Source organism: Nipponia nippon, unplaced genomic scaffold (genome assembly GCF_047370975.1).
Source record: "Nipponia nippon isolate SJK-2023a ecotype South Korea unplaced genomic scaffold, ASM4737097v1 scaffold_2, whole genome shotgun sequence".
Taxonomy (NCBI): domain Eukaryota; kingdom Metazoa; phylum Chordata; class Aves; order Pelecaniformes; family Threskiornithidae; genus Nipponia; species Nipponia nippon.
The window spans coordinates 44,391,410-44,408,470 of record NW_028262336.1 but is presented as its reverse complement, the minus strand read 5'-3'; the positions used below and the strand labels follow the sequence as shown (position 1 = coordinate 44,408,470).

Below are 17,061 nucleotides of genomic sequence, written 5' to 3'. Positions count from 1 at the left end.
TCCTCTAATGCCATGTCCAGTCTATTTGTTCCAAACTGGTATTGCTGAATGACTAAAATATGGCTGTCAAATCCAAAATTGTTACCCTGTGGATTCTTCAGGGAATTCTTAAATCAAAGCAGACTCTGGGTTTCTTTCACATATGGTAAAATAGCCATGAGTTTTGTCACACCTACACTTAATGTGTGAATTTCTTTAACAAAAGCACTGACAAACCTGCCTCATTCAAAGAAAGGATTCATAGGAAAGCGATTCTTATTTTTAGCTTTCAGGGAACGCAAGGAGCTGGCAACTATAACAGTAGCAGATGGGAATCCTGTTGTCTCTGCTCAGGAAAGACCTTCAAAGGCTTTGGGCCATCTTTCCATCTCAGCAAATCCTAACTTGAGCTTTCGGTCACATTTTGGAATGTGCAATCACCTTCAAACAGTTTGATAAAAATCAAGCCAACTGGGTAGAAAAAGCATGGTGTATTAAGGCTATTTCCCCCTCTACTAGCAACTGTTTCTTCAGGATGAGCAAACAGACTTCCAAATAGAATATAAGCTGGAACGATGTTTCAAGATTTTTGCCTGCATCTTTCTGCAGCTGGGCAGCAGCAGATGTGCTAGATGGAGGATGCCCCGGGCAGCCTGTGAAGGCTGGGCAGATACCACATTCTAACAGTCCGTTACTGTCGCATCCCTCCCGGTGTAACTGTAAAGCTCTCCTCTTCACCTTACAATGCAGTGAAAACAATGAGAGCAATGACAAGGGGAACTCAAAATAAATGGCGCTGGTCTACAACCAAGCCTTCCTGACAGCAGCAGAACAGGCTGTCAGTAGCCTCACCTGTCTCGCTCCCAAATCCCGCCACACTGGAAGGGACCTGCCTTTTCCTAACACCTGCCGGTCTTCAGCTGCTGAGCAGCTCAGTTCTCCTCTGCATCCCTGTTTTGCTAGCAGCATTTCAGTGTCCAGCCTGTCCTTCTCGTAAAACCTCCGGGAATCCTGTGAAAACTGCAGGATGGCAGGTTTTACCACAAGGGCCCGTGGTGCCTACGAGTGTCCTGCAGTCCCTAAATTCCCCACTTCCCCTCAATTTGTTCAAGTTCCTGGAGTACCACCTTGATGAAGGGAGGCCTCCATACGCATTTCAGCTGTTTTGTGTCTTCTATTCTTTACCCACTAATTCTTGACATTCCTTTGCATTGTCTTCCATGCTGATTCCTCAGCTGCCTTTCTGAGGACTATCCATTGTGGCCCTGAGATCTTTTTCCTGAGTGGCAATAGCTAATCCTAGTGTCAGTAGTCAGCATTGTCCTCTTTCCCCAAGCACTATTTGGTGTTTATTGATACAGAGTGTCACCTGCTGTTTTGTCACCTGGTGCTGTAACGATCCCGCTGCTGCTTCTTGCAGCCGGCTTTCAGACTGACTATCCACAGCAACTTGGTGGGTCACCAAACTCCATCATTTCATTACTCATTCAATTCTCCTGGAAACAACCTGGATGTGTTGCACAGCACAGGCTCCAGAAAAGATCCTTCCAGAAAGGATCCTTCCAGCAGGTGAAACATGTGGGGAAGTGGAGAGTCCCTTGATGTATTCCTACCCTTGACGTGCTCTCAGCCAGCGCAGAAGACGGTGCTGCTTTTCACCTCATTGCAGCCAAGATTACCGGGAAGTCTTTGGTGAAGGGCTCCATGGAAAGTCCTTTGACCGTCTGCTACGTTGACCAAGCAACTTGCTGCCTCCACAGGCCCCTGCAGCGAGCGCCCAGGGCTGGGGTGAAGGCGGATGTGGCACTGGGCAACCCGCCCTGCTCTTCGGCCGACTCCCCATCCCTCCTCGGCTGGCAGCCAGCGCTCCCGTGCGAGACCCGGCTCCAGCTGCCCCGACACCCCGGGCCGCCGAAAGAAGGGACGCGGGGGGCTCGCTGGCTCCCGCAAGCGCCCCTCCACGGAGGCCGAGCAGAGACGCCGCCAACAGCCGGGACACGGCTCCTCGCAGACGGCCCGGGGAGCGAATTGCCCCGCGGGCTCGGCACTGTCCGCCCACCGGTGCCCGAGGCCGCTGGGCGCCAGGAAGCAGCGCGGAGGCCGGGCCCTGCGCGCCGCCCGCCCGGCCCTGGGTTAATCGCTAACCGCCCCGCGGCGGCCCCGAGCAGCCGGGCTGGGCATCGCGCCTCCCGCGCTCGCCAGGGGCCAGCGAGCGGGCACCGGACCCCGCCGCCCCGCTGCCGCCCGTCCCCCCGTCGCTGCCGGGCCACCGCGGCGGGGGCCGGCGGCCGCGCCGCCATGGAGGGCGAGGCGAACGGGACCCTCCACCCGTCCTGCGGCGCCAGCGAGCCGCCCTACTCGCAGGAGCTCCTCCAGAGTAAGTGCCGCCGCCCGCCCGGGCCGGGGCCGGCGGGGGGCGCGAGGGAGAGGGGGCTGCCCGCCGGCCGGCCGTTAACGGCCCCCTGCCCGGCCGCGCGCCGCCCTCCGCAAGCGCCCGCGGCAGATGGCGGTGGCTGCCCCTGCCCCTGCCTCTGCCCCTGCCCCCGCCGTCCCGCCGCCGTTCTTCCCCGGCGAGGAAATCCCCGGGGCGGGGGCAGGCAGCCGCCCGTCCCGGCCGGACCTCCGCCTGGCAGGGGCCCAGCTGCCTCTGGCTTCGGGGAAGGGAGAGAGGACAGCGCGGCCCCCCCCAGCCCAGAGCTGCGGGTGGGGGGTGAGAGAACAGGGTGGCCGGCGGGGAGCGGCGGGGCCTGCCGGTACCTGCCGAGCCCCGCGCCTGGTCTCGGGCTCCCCCGTGGTGAGATCTGAGGTGGGGAGGTGGCCACTGAGGTGTGGGACCGCTCCGCCTGCGGCCAAGTCTGGAAGCGGTGGGGTTTTTTGAAGCAGGGTAGGGTAAGGAAGCTGGGGCAGAGGCTCCCCTTTGCAGGCACTGCTCGGTGTGCCTTTAGGTAGGCTGCAGCCACAGCGGGAGTGAGTACCGGTGATGAGCATGAACTTCCCCCAAATTAAGCATAACTCCTCTGCAGTGCTTTCTTCTGTCTCCGGAAGCACCTTTCTTGGCAGAAAATACACCCCAACCATCAGCCGTGGGTAAAAGTTGATATCCATACCCAGTGTCAACGGAGACATAAAACCCATCAGCTGTCGGTAAATGTTGATATCCATAGCCAGCTTCAAGGGAGAAGTAAAAAAGAATTTGGTGAAGGCATCAAGTTTTATCTCAGGCTAGATATATCAGGGGCTTATCCTTACGTTGTTCGTGTGCCCCACAAACTTCCACCAAGCCTCTAAAAAGTTTGCATGCCTAAGGAAGTTATGCACAAAGATGCCTATGAACATACAATGGAAGCAAAGAACTAATACTGAGTAAATACATTTTTGCTTGTAGTCTGCCTGGAAGAGTTCCCAGAATATGTATTTACGGTATTTATTTATATTATGTATTTATTTAAATTCTGTTACGTATTTACATTCATGGAAGGACATTTGTCCTGGAACTCCACCTTTCTGAAGGGGACTTTTGCATAATGCTTTGAGAACACGGAGCCATATTCTTCCCATATGCTGTCTGTGGATCCTGGAAAGATTTAGTCATGAACTTAAGTATTTGAATCATCCTGTGGAGTCAGTGGTCTATCTGTGTAGCTAAGGATGAGTGCAAGTCTCACTAAGAAGCCCCTCAGAGATGGTATCTTTACATTAAATGTTTGGAATGCTTATGAAATAAATCAGAACTGTCTGTTTTCTTTTCTCTCTCTGCAGGCCTTGACCTAACAGGGAGATTTCTCTTTGCAGTCTTGACCCTGATGACGCTAATTGGCAATCTGGTGTTTATAGAGGAAGCGGTCTACATCTACAGGAAAATCCCCTCCTCCAAAAGATCGATCATAATTTGGATTAATGCTGCAGCTCCGGTAAGTTATCATGGAAAAGAGATAAAATTGAATGTTGAAAATAGGGTTTCCCTGAAAATCCCCATGAACCTGCTTTATCTCTGCCCTTCTACAACCCTCCTCCCTTTCTCTGTAGGTGATCGCTACTACTGCATGCGTTGGCATGTGGATTCCTCGCTCAACAATGTTTACAGATTTCACAGCAGCAGTGTGAGTATTCTCCTTTTTTCTAGACGTTGCCCCAAACCCTGAATTTCTTCCCTTTAAACATCTGCTGCTCTTGGTAAACACAGTCATTTTGTAAATTTAACAATTTAGTAATTTTTGGTTTGAGTTGAAATGTCTTGGCATCTCTTTTCTGGGAGGTGGAAAACGCTGAAGCAGTTCCCAGTGCTACAGTCCCCTAGTGTGGGAACCTCAGTATGAAAGATCTGTGACTTGCATGTAATTGATCCCTCGGATTGACAGTAGCTTTGAAGCAGTACTCTTTCTTTCCTCTCTCTGCATGTCATGTGGAATGAGACTCTGACCTGTGACTTCTCTGCGCTTTTACTAATGATGAGCCATGGAGGTCTATTATTAATGGTGGCAAGCGAACCTCCGATGAGTATATCAATGTAAAAATGTTCCACAGTTGTCCTGATAAAAGCGCTTTCTGTACGAGCATGACAGCTCTGACGTGCACAGAGAAGAATGGAGAAATGTGGTCCTTGCTTTCTGGAGGTGATGGCGCAGCCCTGGTAGGCAGAGCCAGGTGGGGGGACGCCGTGGCCTTGGGCACTCCACAATGGATTTTGGGATGATTCTGGAACCCACTGCAGGACAGTATCACAGACTCTCAGGAACAGCCTCACCCCTTGCCGCATTGCATTTACTAAGAGAGTAGAGTGAAAAAGGAGGGAAAACACAGTAGCAGGGAACACGGTGAGCATGCAGCAATTTGCGCAGGTAGTGCAGATTACCAGAAACTTCCAAGGATCCAGTCCTATGGTGCTTTAAGCCTATCTGAATCCCCCCTCCTCCCTTGCCCAAGCTGCAGGTTCCTGTCCCTTCCCTTGCATCCACTACCACTCACAGTCTCCAGCTGCACCACAAACTCCTTCAAGGAGGCAGTGCAGCTGAAGAGGACCTCTTTTATTTGGTGGGGTTGGATTTCAGTGAATCAGTTCCCTAAATCCATTTGGGAAAGGGAGGAAAGGGCGGTTGTACAATCTGTAGTTCCTGGGATGGGTTGAGAATGCGCAGCTGGTGCAGGAGGGGGAGAGGTGGGGTTGCAGCAGCCAGTGCTTGGATCAGCTTTGGTTGCAGAGGAACCGCACCCTGACTGGGGCAGCACATACAGTGATAGCTATATATATATGAACCTAGCCACGTTTGTTGTTGTTGGTTGTCGGTGTTTTTTTTTTAAAGCACGAATAGGACTCAGGACAAGTTTGGACCAGTCAGGACTAGGTAACAGATAGAAAAGTATGTCCATAACGACTTGGGCCAGAAAAACCTGTGCTTTAATACTGACTCTGCCACCAGCCACCAGTGCAGCTTTGTGAAATTCCACAGCTATTCTGTGGCTCAGCTTATTCCTCTTTCGGTGATGTTAGGGCAGTTCTGGTCCTCCAAGGTGATGGAAAGCTGAAGGTTTTTCACAGCTAGTGCTAGAATTTCTGTTGATTGCGCAGTGCAAGCTGTAAAAACCCTGGACAGAAGGCAGCACTGGCATGCCGGAGACGCACAGGCAAGTTCAAGCTGGCATTTTCTTCCTCTCCTAGATTTTTTGCCATAGTTATCCACAAGTTCCTGATGATGATGATTAAAGAATGCGGAGGTCAAAAGCTGCTCCTCAGGCGGTTTGAAAATGATCGCTTCAAGATCAGCACCGGTCCCTGCTGCTGCTGCTGCCTTTGCCTCCCTCGTGTGCCCATCACTAGGTGAGTTGCCCTTTAAGATATCCCAGCTGGAAAACGGCTGCTGGAATTCAGCCAACTTGGCAAGGCCAGGCTTACAGCAAAGGGCCTCCCTGCTTCCCGAAAGTCAGTCTCAAGCCGTCTCTTTTAAACAGTGCCGTCACTTTGGGGCTGTACACCACCACTAATTTATTTTGGTTTTATAATGCAGAATTTCGCGTAAGAGTCGAGAGCATGAGCTCTCTCAGTTTAACCCAGTGCAGTGTTCCCACTTGTAGTAATGTTGAGCACTGTCGTATCTCCCCAACTAATCCCATTCTCTTTCAAGAAACTATTTCTACAGTAAGCAATGGTGTGAGGGAGGAGGGATTTCTACTCTAGAAAACCTAAGAATTGAGATTTCGGTTTCTTTTCATTCCAGAAGGGAACGAATGTCTCCAAATTGGGTATTTTTCACAAGCAGAATTGTCAAATTGAGGCTGTCTTGAAAGAAAATTTCTCTTACTTCAACGAAATTGAAATGTTTCATTCTGATTTTGACTTTAAAACTACTTCAGATTCAAATAATTTTTAGAACAAAAAATAGATGCAATTCCTGGAAAGCTTTGATCTCAACGAAATGGCATTGTCTGGTGAGGCAAAAGCCAATATTTTCTTCTACTAAACTTAGTATTAAAGCACCTTTGAGAAGTAGGGTGAGGATGGAGAGCTGCACCTACAGGAGCCAATATACTGTAACAGAAAACCTAGCTCCTTAGAGCACTGCCTGGCAGGGCTCCTCCTCTGGCCAGCGTCACCCTGTCATTTACACGCTGCTCCACAGCCTGGAAGCCTCACGTATTTCCCAGGGCTTTCTTACTGGCACAGAGTATGAGAACGTTTCTGTCATTAAAAGCAAAAGCTGAAGGACTGAATGTGCAAGACAGAGACTTTTCTATGAGGGCCTGGTCATTATTGTCAGAGGGACCTTAAGGACTTTATAGTCTGGGTAAATGACAGCGGCAAACAGAACGCAGCATAGCGGTTTGTGATGTTTAATTTTTGTTGTACTAATTTTTCCTTAAACTGACTCATTCAGTATTAGAATTTAAACTCTTTTTTTTTTCTGTCATTTTATTTTAATGGAATAACAGTAATTATTTACATGGAGGGGGCACCAAGAAGAATAGGTAGTAAACCGACTGAAAAATATACCTCCAAAAATGGATGTAATACAATGACATAAAATCAGCAACTGCTGATATGGCTCTAAATGACACCTACTAATTTTCATGGGCATTGGTTCAGGCTCATTTCAGCAGTCAGAGCTGAAGAAATGCCATGGGACAGAGCTGTGCTATAGATCTAGCGTGTCACTAGTATATTTGTTTTTCTTCCCATGTCTGTCACCCTCTGTCTAGGTTGTGGTAGCTGAGAGCTTGGGAGAGGATCCTCTGCTCTGTCCTCCTATTGATCAGTCCAGCGACAGCTTACCCAGGATGACATTAGCGAATATTAACTCCTTTCAGGAGCTGGATAGTGCCTACTACTGCTGGGAGGAAGGACAGCTGTCTGTTTTTAAAAAAGGCTTTTTGCTCTGCAGAGGGCTTAGGGCTCCTTCTCCGTGTCTAGCACTGGGAAACCCCTCTGCTGTCTCTGCTTCTGACTTCTAGCCTTTTCCCATTACCGCACAATTTTTTAAAAATATGGGCAAGCTGTACTAGAGAAAGGTCAGTCTCTTATTCCTCCTGTAGGTATCTTCTGGGGAAACAGGGAGCTACTCCAAGGGAGGGATTCATTCTTTTAAAAAGCCATATACTATCAAGCAGTCCTGGGAAAGCTGACAAGGTATAGGAGACTGATGAGGCAAAGTAACAAGCCATACAGTGGGGAGAGATGTGGCAGAAGAGGTCTGATGGTTAAGGAAGATAGACCTGCGTCAACAAGGAAGACAACTCCTGGTGTAGCAGTGACTGCACTGTTTGTCATATTATTCTTTGAAGTCCTTTGGGAATAATAAATCCTTGAAAAGGCACACGCGCTAAATGGCTGGACACTTGTAGGCCCTTCCACATGTGTTTCTGCTGTTCATAACCCTGTGGTTATTAGCTATATTAATACAGCAATTTGTGTAATTCCTGGTTCATGACTATATCCTGTAACGTACTAAATGGCAGCCTGTTGTCTGCTGAGGCATCTCCGACGGCAGCCTCGAGGGCCCAAGGAGCTACAGCGAAGACAACATGAACAGTATGGGAAATACACTGTGATAGACTAAAACATGAGCCAGCCATAGCAGCCACAGCTTGTCCTGTGAAGACTGAAGGAGAGCTCAGGTCAGTCAGCTTCCACGTCCTCCGTTGGCAAGTGCATCTGCCCCTTTCCTGGTGCCTTTTTTAATGCTGTCAGGCCAGGTTACTGTGTATGGGCTGTGTTCTGGACACTGTTTATACTGACAGAAGTAAGGAAATCCTGAGCTGTCCTGCTGGCCTTGTGCAGTTGGCCAAGTAAAAGATAGTTCCTTTCTCCTGCTAGACTACAGAGGAGCAAAACCAGCTGCTTACATGGTAGTATTCATGATGCATTGAAAAACTACCAGTCCTTTCACCTAGGTCTGTATGATTCCCTTTCTTGATCTGCCACAGGACTAGGAAGCATCTGAGGAGGAAGGCTAAATTGCCCGATTTCATCGGAAAACTGAAATAGTAAGGCAGCAAGGCAAGAGCAAGTGGCATTATTGTTCAGAAACCGGTTATGCTGCTATTGGCTCTCTGGTTAGCTTCGCGGCAGAGAAAGACATCATGTTTTGCCCAGCTTTGGTTAGTATGTAATTGCTGCAGAACAGGAAAAGTACTGGTTTTGTAGAGACTTTACTAAATAAACACTGGAAAGATTTATTGGAAAAATTTTCTAATCTTGAAGCTGTTCCTCCCCAGATTTTAGCCACATGCTACAGGAGTGGAAAAGTTTTGCAGCTGACAGTATCCAAAAATTGTTACTAAGGTTGCTAATAAGATTTTGGCCTATGTGATTTTTTTTTTTTGGCCAGGCGAACCCTCTTTTGGCTGAAGCTGGGCACCTTTCAGTTTGCTTTCCTTCGACCCGTGCTCATGTTTTTATCAATAGTGCTTTGGACCAATGGCAATTACACCCTTTACAATGTAAGTAAATATTTTAATCAGAGATGGTCCACAAAATCCGTAGGTTTTAGGGGTGATGTTAGTATCTTAGCCTACAACTAAACAGTGAAATCTGGGAGCACTTCTAAGTGACTCCTTACTGGATTCTTTTGAGACCCTGAAGCATGTAATTTCTGCCTTCCCCCAGACTCTCCATTTCCTGGCTTCTCTTGGAAAGAAACTGGGCGTCAGGGTAGGCTGGGCATCAGATTATGCTCCAGTATGTTTCCTAGCTTGTATGGTTAGAATAGCAGGACTGCAAGTTGCTCTGTGGGATGTACCTGCCCTGTGTTTTGTAAGGTACAGCTTTAAGAAACAAGTGTATGTACTGGCATGTAAACAGGAAGCCTAATTCTATGTTTTTCTGCAAATGATGGTGATTTTTATATCTGTGCAAAGTAGAAAAGATAGTACTGTACTTCTGCTTTGTACCACATAAGCTGCAAGATGATGGAGAAGTCTGTATCTGCTAATAATTTTGCACCTCTTGGATAACTCAGATTACAAGTAATACATTTTTTTGTTGTTTCATGGTATCAAATAAATGACCCCTCTGAGGTGTCATGCTGAATATGCTCTCATGAGCTAGCTGCTGAGCGTTCCCGGGTGTTGCTGGGGTCAGATTGAGGGGTTGTGTCACTTGTTACCTTCCCAGGCTGAACAGATTTACCTGTCCGTGCCTGCTGGGCGAGAGCACTGTGCTAACACTCCAGTTGGTACCGTGCAGTTTCCCCATGCAAACCCCAGCAACTGCTGCTGCCATCAGCTTTTATGGAGATAGAAACAAGCATTTTAACGTCTGCATCATCCAGTCCACAGCTTCTTCCTGGAAATAGTAAAACGCACTGTAAAGTTTTATAGGTACGCTTGTTTGATTTGCTTCTCAGTTATCTCCCAAAGGAGCTGCAATATGGATTAGCTGCTTCATTGGTGTCCTCACCATTATTGCTCTGTGGCCGGTTGGAATCATGTTTCAACAAGTTAGGACTCTCCTCATCGGTAAGAAGATCATCCCAAAGTTTGCTCTTTATCAGGTGAGAAGCTTAATATTTCTGATAAGAATTTCTCTTAACTGCTGATATAACACTGTCTCTCTGGTTCTTGGTCGTTTGTTGAAAAGCTGTATTATTTTTTTTCCCATTAATTGCACTATGCGAAGGCATATTTTTACCTGATTAAAGCTGCATCCCTTTGAAGCACTCTCCTTGGCTGCTGTTCAGTTTCAGCTTGAGCCAATTTACCTCTAGTCACTCAGGAGTGCTGGAGATGTGAAAGCCGCGTAAAATCCATTCATCTTTAGGCAACTGAGATCAAAACAGCACCTTCTGCGGGGCTTGAAGGAAGCTTTGTAGATGCAGTATCCCGAAACACAATGTTAAAATACTGGTGTGTATTTTTAAAAACTAGGAGAGGATGTGGAGCATTGTGTGGGTGGCTGTTGCTGTTTCAACATGTCAGAATGTTCTGTTTTGACAATGTTTTTCTTGGCCATTCTGCACTTCAGAGTTAGATAATAATGAAAATACTGGCTGGGAATCACTAAATAGTAAGGAATAGAACTAGATAGGTTAGATTGAAAAAGCCTAGGGACAGGGCCACCCTCTTCCACATCACCATGAAGAAAGTACAGCAGAATCCTTGGATATGCATCTGTCTTGAACAGGACATAGAGAAAGGCTGGTGCACTAAGGTTTCTGTTAAGTAAATTATTAAGCACTTACAAATGCAATAAACAGGATAGTCACACCTGCAAAGCTGCATTAGGGTGAATCCAGGTTTAGCATGGCAAACTCCATTAATGCGAGGGTTTATACTCACGCAGTTACGCCAGCAGCCAGAGAGACACTTTGGTACCTCCAAGGCAGCGAAGGCCTAGCTCAGCGAATAGCAGGTAATTTGATGCGTAAGTGATTGTTGCTGAAGCCAAGCTGCGAAGAGTCCTTCATCCCTTCTGGCAAAGAAGCCAGTCTCATAATACTCGGGGAGCACCACATCTCCCTGCTGTGGCAAAAAGAGGAGACAACAGAAAAAACGGTCTTTGAGTCCTTCCTCCACTAAGGGAGACCGTAAGCGTATCAGTTCGCTTAACAGGAAGTTTTTAAAACATTGTTACCTATTATTCAGAGCTCAGTATTGTTTAAAATCCCAGCTGGGAGTCCGTATATTGCACCTCCCAAATGAAAGGCTAAGAAGAAAAGCTTTTCAAATAGAGGTTTAATTTAGCAGTCACATTCAGAGCTGTATCACCCTGACCTAAAGATGAATTCTGCAGAATGGCAGGTAGCCTGCTGGTAGACAGGAGAAGAGGGAGGGCAAGAAAGGAGGAAGGAGGCAAAAGAGGGTCTGTTATGAAAGCAGAATTGTTGTGTGAACTATAAACCTTTTCCTGGTAGCTAAGGCATCTGTTTTTTCTTTCTGGTGCAGTTTATCCTCATTCTGAACCACCTGCAGGCAGCTATTATCAACATCTTGGCCATGCAAAGAGTTATTCCCTGTGCTCCACCACTCTCCTCTTCAGCAAGAGGAGCCTGTAAGTTCTTTTGGGAAGGATGTTCTTCATTTACTTATAAAGGTGCCTGTTCAGCATTGCTAACTGCAGTATCTGGTGTTTTCCCAAAATACTAATTTCCTGGGATCATGTAGCTTTTGGAGAATCTCAGCTTTTACTTAAAAAACAGTAACAAAAGCTTTATAGCTGTCATAGTCGCAGAGAAGAACTTGATAATGAGAAGAGTTGGAATCCGAGATGAGAGGACAGGAAATCAACATGCATAATTACTCTTAAATCTCTTGCATTTTGAATGCATAACTTATTGTGTGCTTATTGATGGGCAATACTGTAATTCTGTAACTGATTTTATTGCTGAGTGTGAGAGACACTCCGTTATGGGGACAGGATGGTGGAGTTTGTTCCTTCTGCACAGATGAAAATTAATAAGCCAGGTATTCACTTTGTGTCTGACAGTCATTTCCCTCTTTTTGGGGCCTTTCTCTGCCTTCCTTTTTTTGGCAGATATGATCCATCAGCTCCTCATCATGGAAATGTTTCTGATAACCCTAATCTCAAGGGTGGTCTATCGGAGAAGATACGATGACCTAGAGCCTCTGGAGTGTACTGCTGAAGAAGCTGGGGACAACAAGCAGACTCCTAAGATTATCCAGAACGGTGCAGTTAGTGAAGATGGATTGCCAAGGGTTTAGAAGCACCACTGCTCCTATTCTGCAGGAGCTGGAAGCTCAGCTTCAGGAGCTTGTATATTCTTGCACCACAAATAGCCACTGTCCATGTTGGAACAACTTCTGACATAAACGCCTGTGAGCTGTAGTACTGAAAGGACCACTAGTGGAAAGATAACCCCGTTTATTCTCCAGTGATATATACATGGTGTGATATATACGTGGGGTTTTCATACCATGTAATTTAGTAAGATTTCATACCATGTAATTTTATGTTGTTATTTAGCACTTGATGGTAGCCAAACTATCTCACAATGTGATTTTATTTTATTTTTATTTTTTAGCTATTAGAATGGCTATGATTTAGACTTAATCCAGAGTCATTCTTGTTCATCTCTCTTGACTTTTAAAAATCTTATTTCACCCTGGATTACTGTCATATGTCTAACGCAGCATTTTCCCATCCTTCCTCCATTAAAATTTGTCAGCTCTCACTCTATGCCATGAGCTCACCGTAGCTAATTCTGATCAGTAAATACTTTTGCATATGTTTGTTCTGAAATCCCCAAACCTGTCTGGGCTCTCCACCTACATAAATGATGATCTCTTTAGGGCAAGACTTTTTACATTCCTTGGCAATTCACGTCCTAACTTGGTAAATACACAGTTGCTGTTTGTAAATATGTCACTGGCAGATGTTCTTCCTAGGGATGGCAGATTGTCTGTCACTGGCCTGGAAAATGAAAGTAGGAGTTAAGAGTCTGAGATGTCTATTGCCACTGCTCTGTGATGGTACATGGTGCTTTGGTTCTCTGCTTGGAAAATGGGAATAATGATACTTAGGATCCTTGTGATAAAGGTGTCTGTGGGGATAAGAGCTATTGAAAGGAATCTCTCTCAAAAAACCCTTACCCCCCCAGCTTCTTCCCCCCAAATCTGGCCTGCCCCGGCGTTCAGGAGGATGTCAAGCGTTACAGGATCTTTTCAATTAACACCCATTGCTCTGTTTTGCATAAACCAGTTTTTACTTTTTGCAAATGATCCTGATGTTCTTGGATGAACCTAATTGCTTTGGTTTAGCTCACTATAATTTATAAAATGATACTGTGCTTAGTAAGCATTTGAATATTTTGTTTGTTGGGGCGGGAGGTGCAGCGCCGTACACTAGCACTTGTCTATCCTCATCTAGTCTGATCCCTAGAAGTAAATACCCAATCCATGCAGCAAGAATGCTTATTCCGTATGTAGGCTGGGAAAATGTTTCGTGTTGGAAAATATGTTAATAACATCTTTTACCTATATTGTATCAAATATAGCTTATCATCAGAACAAAGCTAGGCAGATAGGGGGTCTTTATTTTTAGTTTACAAGGAATTAAAAAAATACTTTCAGTTTGGGAGTTGGTGGAAAATGAAATATTCTGACAACAGCTAGTGAACCATCCGGAAGTAGCAAAGGGCGTTAAATTAAACAAAATGTTTTCTTCTTTCTGATTGAGGTCAGAAATAATATTTTCTTTAACAGTTGAAGGATTGCATTATAGTAGAAAAATTATTTTTGTTTTGAAGTATTTGAAATGATTTTTATATTTCTTCTTTTTCTAAGCAGGCAGTCTGGGAAATTAATACAGATGCTCGAACTCATTAACTGAGAGAATCTGCACTTTTCCCTTGAAAAATAATTTAGGTGAAAATTTTCACTCTGCATTAGAGTGTGTCAGTAGAATTAACTGGGATCAGCTAACATATTCTTAACACGGGAAATCTTAATGTATTTTAACATTATGACTATTAGCATATTCCTAATGTTGCTTTGTATCAGTGTAGTCTAGGCCACAGGTACATTTGTAGACTTGCAGAGCAGTACTTAATTTTGTAATGGCATTGGGAATGGCTGGCTGTGAGTTCAAGCAGCTTCAAAACTGGAAAATACAAAATTTTGAGTTGGTAAGGAATCTTTGCGAATTGCTGTGGAAAACACTTTAATTACTAGAGCAAATGAGACAAATGAGCATTACTGGAAAATGTTTTCTGTCGCAGTTCTGCGAGGGGTGTGCCTTGGTGGGTGGGATCTGTGGCACAGACGAGCAGAGCCAGGCGCCGCAGCACGGACAGCGCATGCGAAAAGAGATGGGGTGCGTGGAGCAGTGGTGGTCTCTGTAGGTCCAGCGAAGGCAGCTGCTGGGGCACAGCAAGAGTCTTCACCCGTCACTGTTGGTCTGGTATCTGTCAGTCATGTCTCCGGTTAAATATATCTTGTAAACATCAGTGCAGGCCTGATTTAGCCACAAGTATCACTAGCCGTTATGCTTTTGGGTAGATATTTTAATATTTGTTGTGATCTTCATCTGACATTTTTCAGCAATAAAATGTACCGTGGTGATTGTCAAGCAGACATCAGATTTGGCAGTGAAGATGTGTCTTTTTACTATGCACAGTCATGCAGGTCTCATTCCAGAAGTCACACAGAACCCTTTCCAGAGCAATATTGGACATACTTTATCTTAAATATGTGCCTAAGAGCTTTCCTGAGTTACAGCTTTTGTGAATGCCGTAGAATGTATGGGTCTTATTGTTACAAATTTATTTTTTCTTTATTTCTTTTTTTTGTTTTAGAGCTTTTGAAATTAAGAATTTCTTCCGCACCTCTGGCTCAGACCGATAGCTGCAGCCTGCCTAATCTAGGTGTGGCGCCTAGGTAGGCGTCTGGGAGCTAGCAGCCAGGGGCAGCAGGTGGCCTGCATTGCAGTGCATTCATTCAGGTGCTCTTGAAATTCAAACATTGCAAACCACAACCTCTAGGTTGGACCTTAAGCAAGTCTGAGTATGGAAAAACAAACCAGAAAGCTGGACATTCCTCCAGTCTCAGTTCTGATAAGGATCCCTTTCAGGTCAGTGAAAAAAATTCGCTTTCAATTATGTGTTTGTGATTAAAGCATTTGAAACTTTTAATGAAAGCTAGAAGATAAATTTCACACCTCATTTTATACGGCTGCTGTAAAGTAATGAGCGTTAAGGTGAGCGCATAACCTTTATGCTCTGTTTTCTTGGGATTGTCCTGTGAGGAAGGGTAAAGGTAATTTTATTGGTGTCTTTTGTGATGATAAAAGGCACCAACACCATGATATAGAAAGATAAGCATCACAGAGATGTGTGAGGAAAGGTTAAGAGAGCTTAGGCATTTGGAAGCAATTAGTGAGAACAGAGGGGAAAAGATGAGTTAGGTGTTTTGGGTGGCCATGCGCTGCAGGTGCGGGTGTGAAGGCGAACAGTGGCCACGAAGCCTCCTGGAGCGTCCCACGGGGGCACGCAACACGAACAGCAGACGCACGAGGGGGGAGAATGAACGCTAGCACCCTGTCGTGTTGCAGGAGCGGGTTGGTAAACAAAAGCTGCTCAGTGCTCTTCTTTTCCATCTGTCATTCAAGCTATTCTTTTTAAAACATCACTAAGGGAATTCCTCCCGTTCCCGAAGACGGTGGCGCGGGCTCCTGTTGGCTGCTGCATGGGCACGTTGAAGAGGTTCCCCAGCAGACCTCCTCGCAGTGGCAAGCTGGCATTTCCTAGGTAGGGCTAGCTACGGGGGGCAGCGAAGCGTGTATGCAAGGGCATGCCTTTGTGTTTCACCTGTGTCAGCAGCAAAGGCCTCATGACTTAATACCCAAAGAATTTGTTTCAGGTGTTAAAAGGGTGCTCTGCTGATTATAGAGCTTTCTATCCCTACCTCCTCCCTCCAATTGCCCTGCCCCTTCCCGCACCCTCACGCTTGCCCCTGCCTCATTCTCCCTGCTCAAGAGAAAAAAAATGTGGAGTGCTTCTCAGGGAGGAGGCACAAGGGTGTAGGCTTGTGCCTGCAGACCCAGGGCAGCCTGGCGACAGAGCCTCCTTTCTCTGCAGCCTCTGTTTCCAAAGAAAGGCCTAGGAAAACAAACAAACAAAGAAAAGGTGGAACAAGAGCTGAATTGTGATCCCATGGTTCCCAGAGCTGGCGTAGGGGAGGAAGTTAGGTAACACAATAAGGATACAAACACTGGTAAACTGAACAAGTTAGGGAATAGCTAGACTTAGTGTAAGCGGTAGAGAAGCCCAGGAGAAGACTCACGGGTAACAGAGAGGAAGATAGCAGCCATTTGCTACACGGCTAATGAAAATGCTAGAACAGGTCTGTTGCCAACTTGGCTTCCTTGCCCTTTTAAACAGGGTCTGATGCTGCTGACAGTTTGAATGCTCCTGCTTTTACTGACAGCCATTCACGTGTTCCTTCAGGACGGTTCATGAATCCGCTTGCACCTCCCTAGCTCCCAGGTAAAATGGATTGCTAGTTTTAAGACGCAATTTGTCAGGGAAGAGGTCTAGGTAACACACTGAATTTTTTACTGCTTTAGATGCCTTTAAAAGTGTTAACTAGGTAATTCTAACAGTTGTCTGGACTCAGTGAGCAAGATCATCTTTGTTTTAGCAAAGGGGAGGCAGAGAAATCTAGAGAACTTGCCCGAAGCCACACGGGGGAATTTTGTATCAATCAGCTAGGATCAGGCTGCAGAAGTTACCCAGTCTCACCTCCCTGCTGCCCAAAACGCTGCCTCTTAAATGTGGCAAGATATCACAAATTAAGCTGAGAATGTCTGAGTTAAATAATGGTTAGGTGAGTTAGATCATGGTTAGATAATGCATCCACCAGAAAAATAAAATTAGTTGCTCTCAGCATTCATAACCTCATTCGAGTAAGAGCTACAGGTCAGAGCGTCTCTTTGTCGGTTGTGGAATTGGTGTGAAGAACAAACCTTTGATTGTTGACTTGCAAGAGAAAGTAGGCAGAATATCTTAGGCTATTTTTCTCTGCTAAGTCACACTTTAGTATAACTCCCCACAGATTGTTGCGCAGCCTTATTAGTAGATGCACTGTCTCTTTCCACAACCCTTCATTCTTTATTTCTCAAAATTCAGGTTCCTATTA

At 46.0% G+C, this 17,061-nt stretch overlaps 1 protein-coding gene across 3 annotated transcripts; it reads left to right on the top strand.

Annotated features, from left to right (window-relative positions):
- The first annotated feature begins 1,463 nt into the window (after positions 1-1,463).
- On the top strand, positions 1,464-14,504 carry LOC104022560 (organic solute transporter subunit alpha). 3 transcript variants are annotated; one of them, XM_087757728.1, is made up of 8 exons: positions 1,464-1,548; positions 3,772-3,890; positions 4,006-4,079; positions 5,636-5,794; positions 8,799-8,910; positions 9,816-9,962; positions 11,353-11,458; positions 11,942-14,504. In XM_087757728.1, the coding sequence occupies exons 1-8, from the start codon at positions 1,491-1,493 to the stop codon at positions 12,127-12,129; spliced, it is 963 nt and encodes a 320-aa protein (XP_087613854.1). In that variant the 5' UTR covers positions 1,464-1,490; the 3' UTR covers positions 12,130-14,504. The 3 variants fall into 3 exon arrangements, with proteins under 3 accessions (XP_087613854.1, XP_087613853.1, XP_087613852.1); XM_087757727.1 differs by lacking the exon at positions 1,464-1,548 and adding an exon at positions 2,153-2,356; XM_087757726.1 differs by lacking the exon at positions 1,464-1,548 and adding an exon at positions 2,153-2,356 and having other exon boundaries at positions 3,739-3,890.
- Positions 14,505-17,061: the final 2,557 nt, after the last annotated feature.

Bases quoted from the DNA above. Each gene is read 5' to 3' on its own strand.
- LOC104022560 (XM_087757726.1), top strand. From the start codon at position 2,278: ATGGAGGGCGAGGCGAACGGGACCCTCCACCCGTCCTGCGGCGCCAGC. The intron at 4,080-5,635 runs GTGAGTATTCTC...TTCCTCTCCTAG, and splicing joins ACAGATTTCACAGCAGCAGT to ATTTTTTGCCATAGTTATCC. The intron at 11,459-11,941 runs GTAAGTTCTTTT...TTTTTTTGGCAG, and splicing joins CTCTTCAGCAAGAGGAGCCT to ATATGATCCATCAGCTCCTC.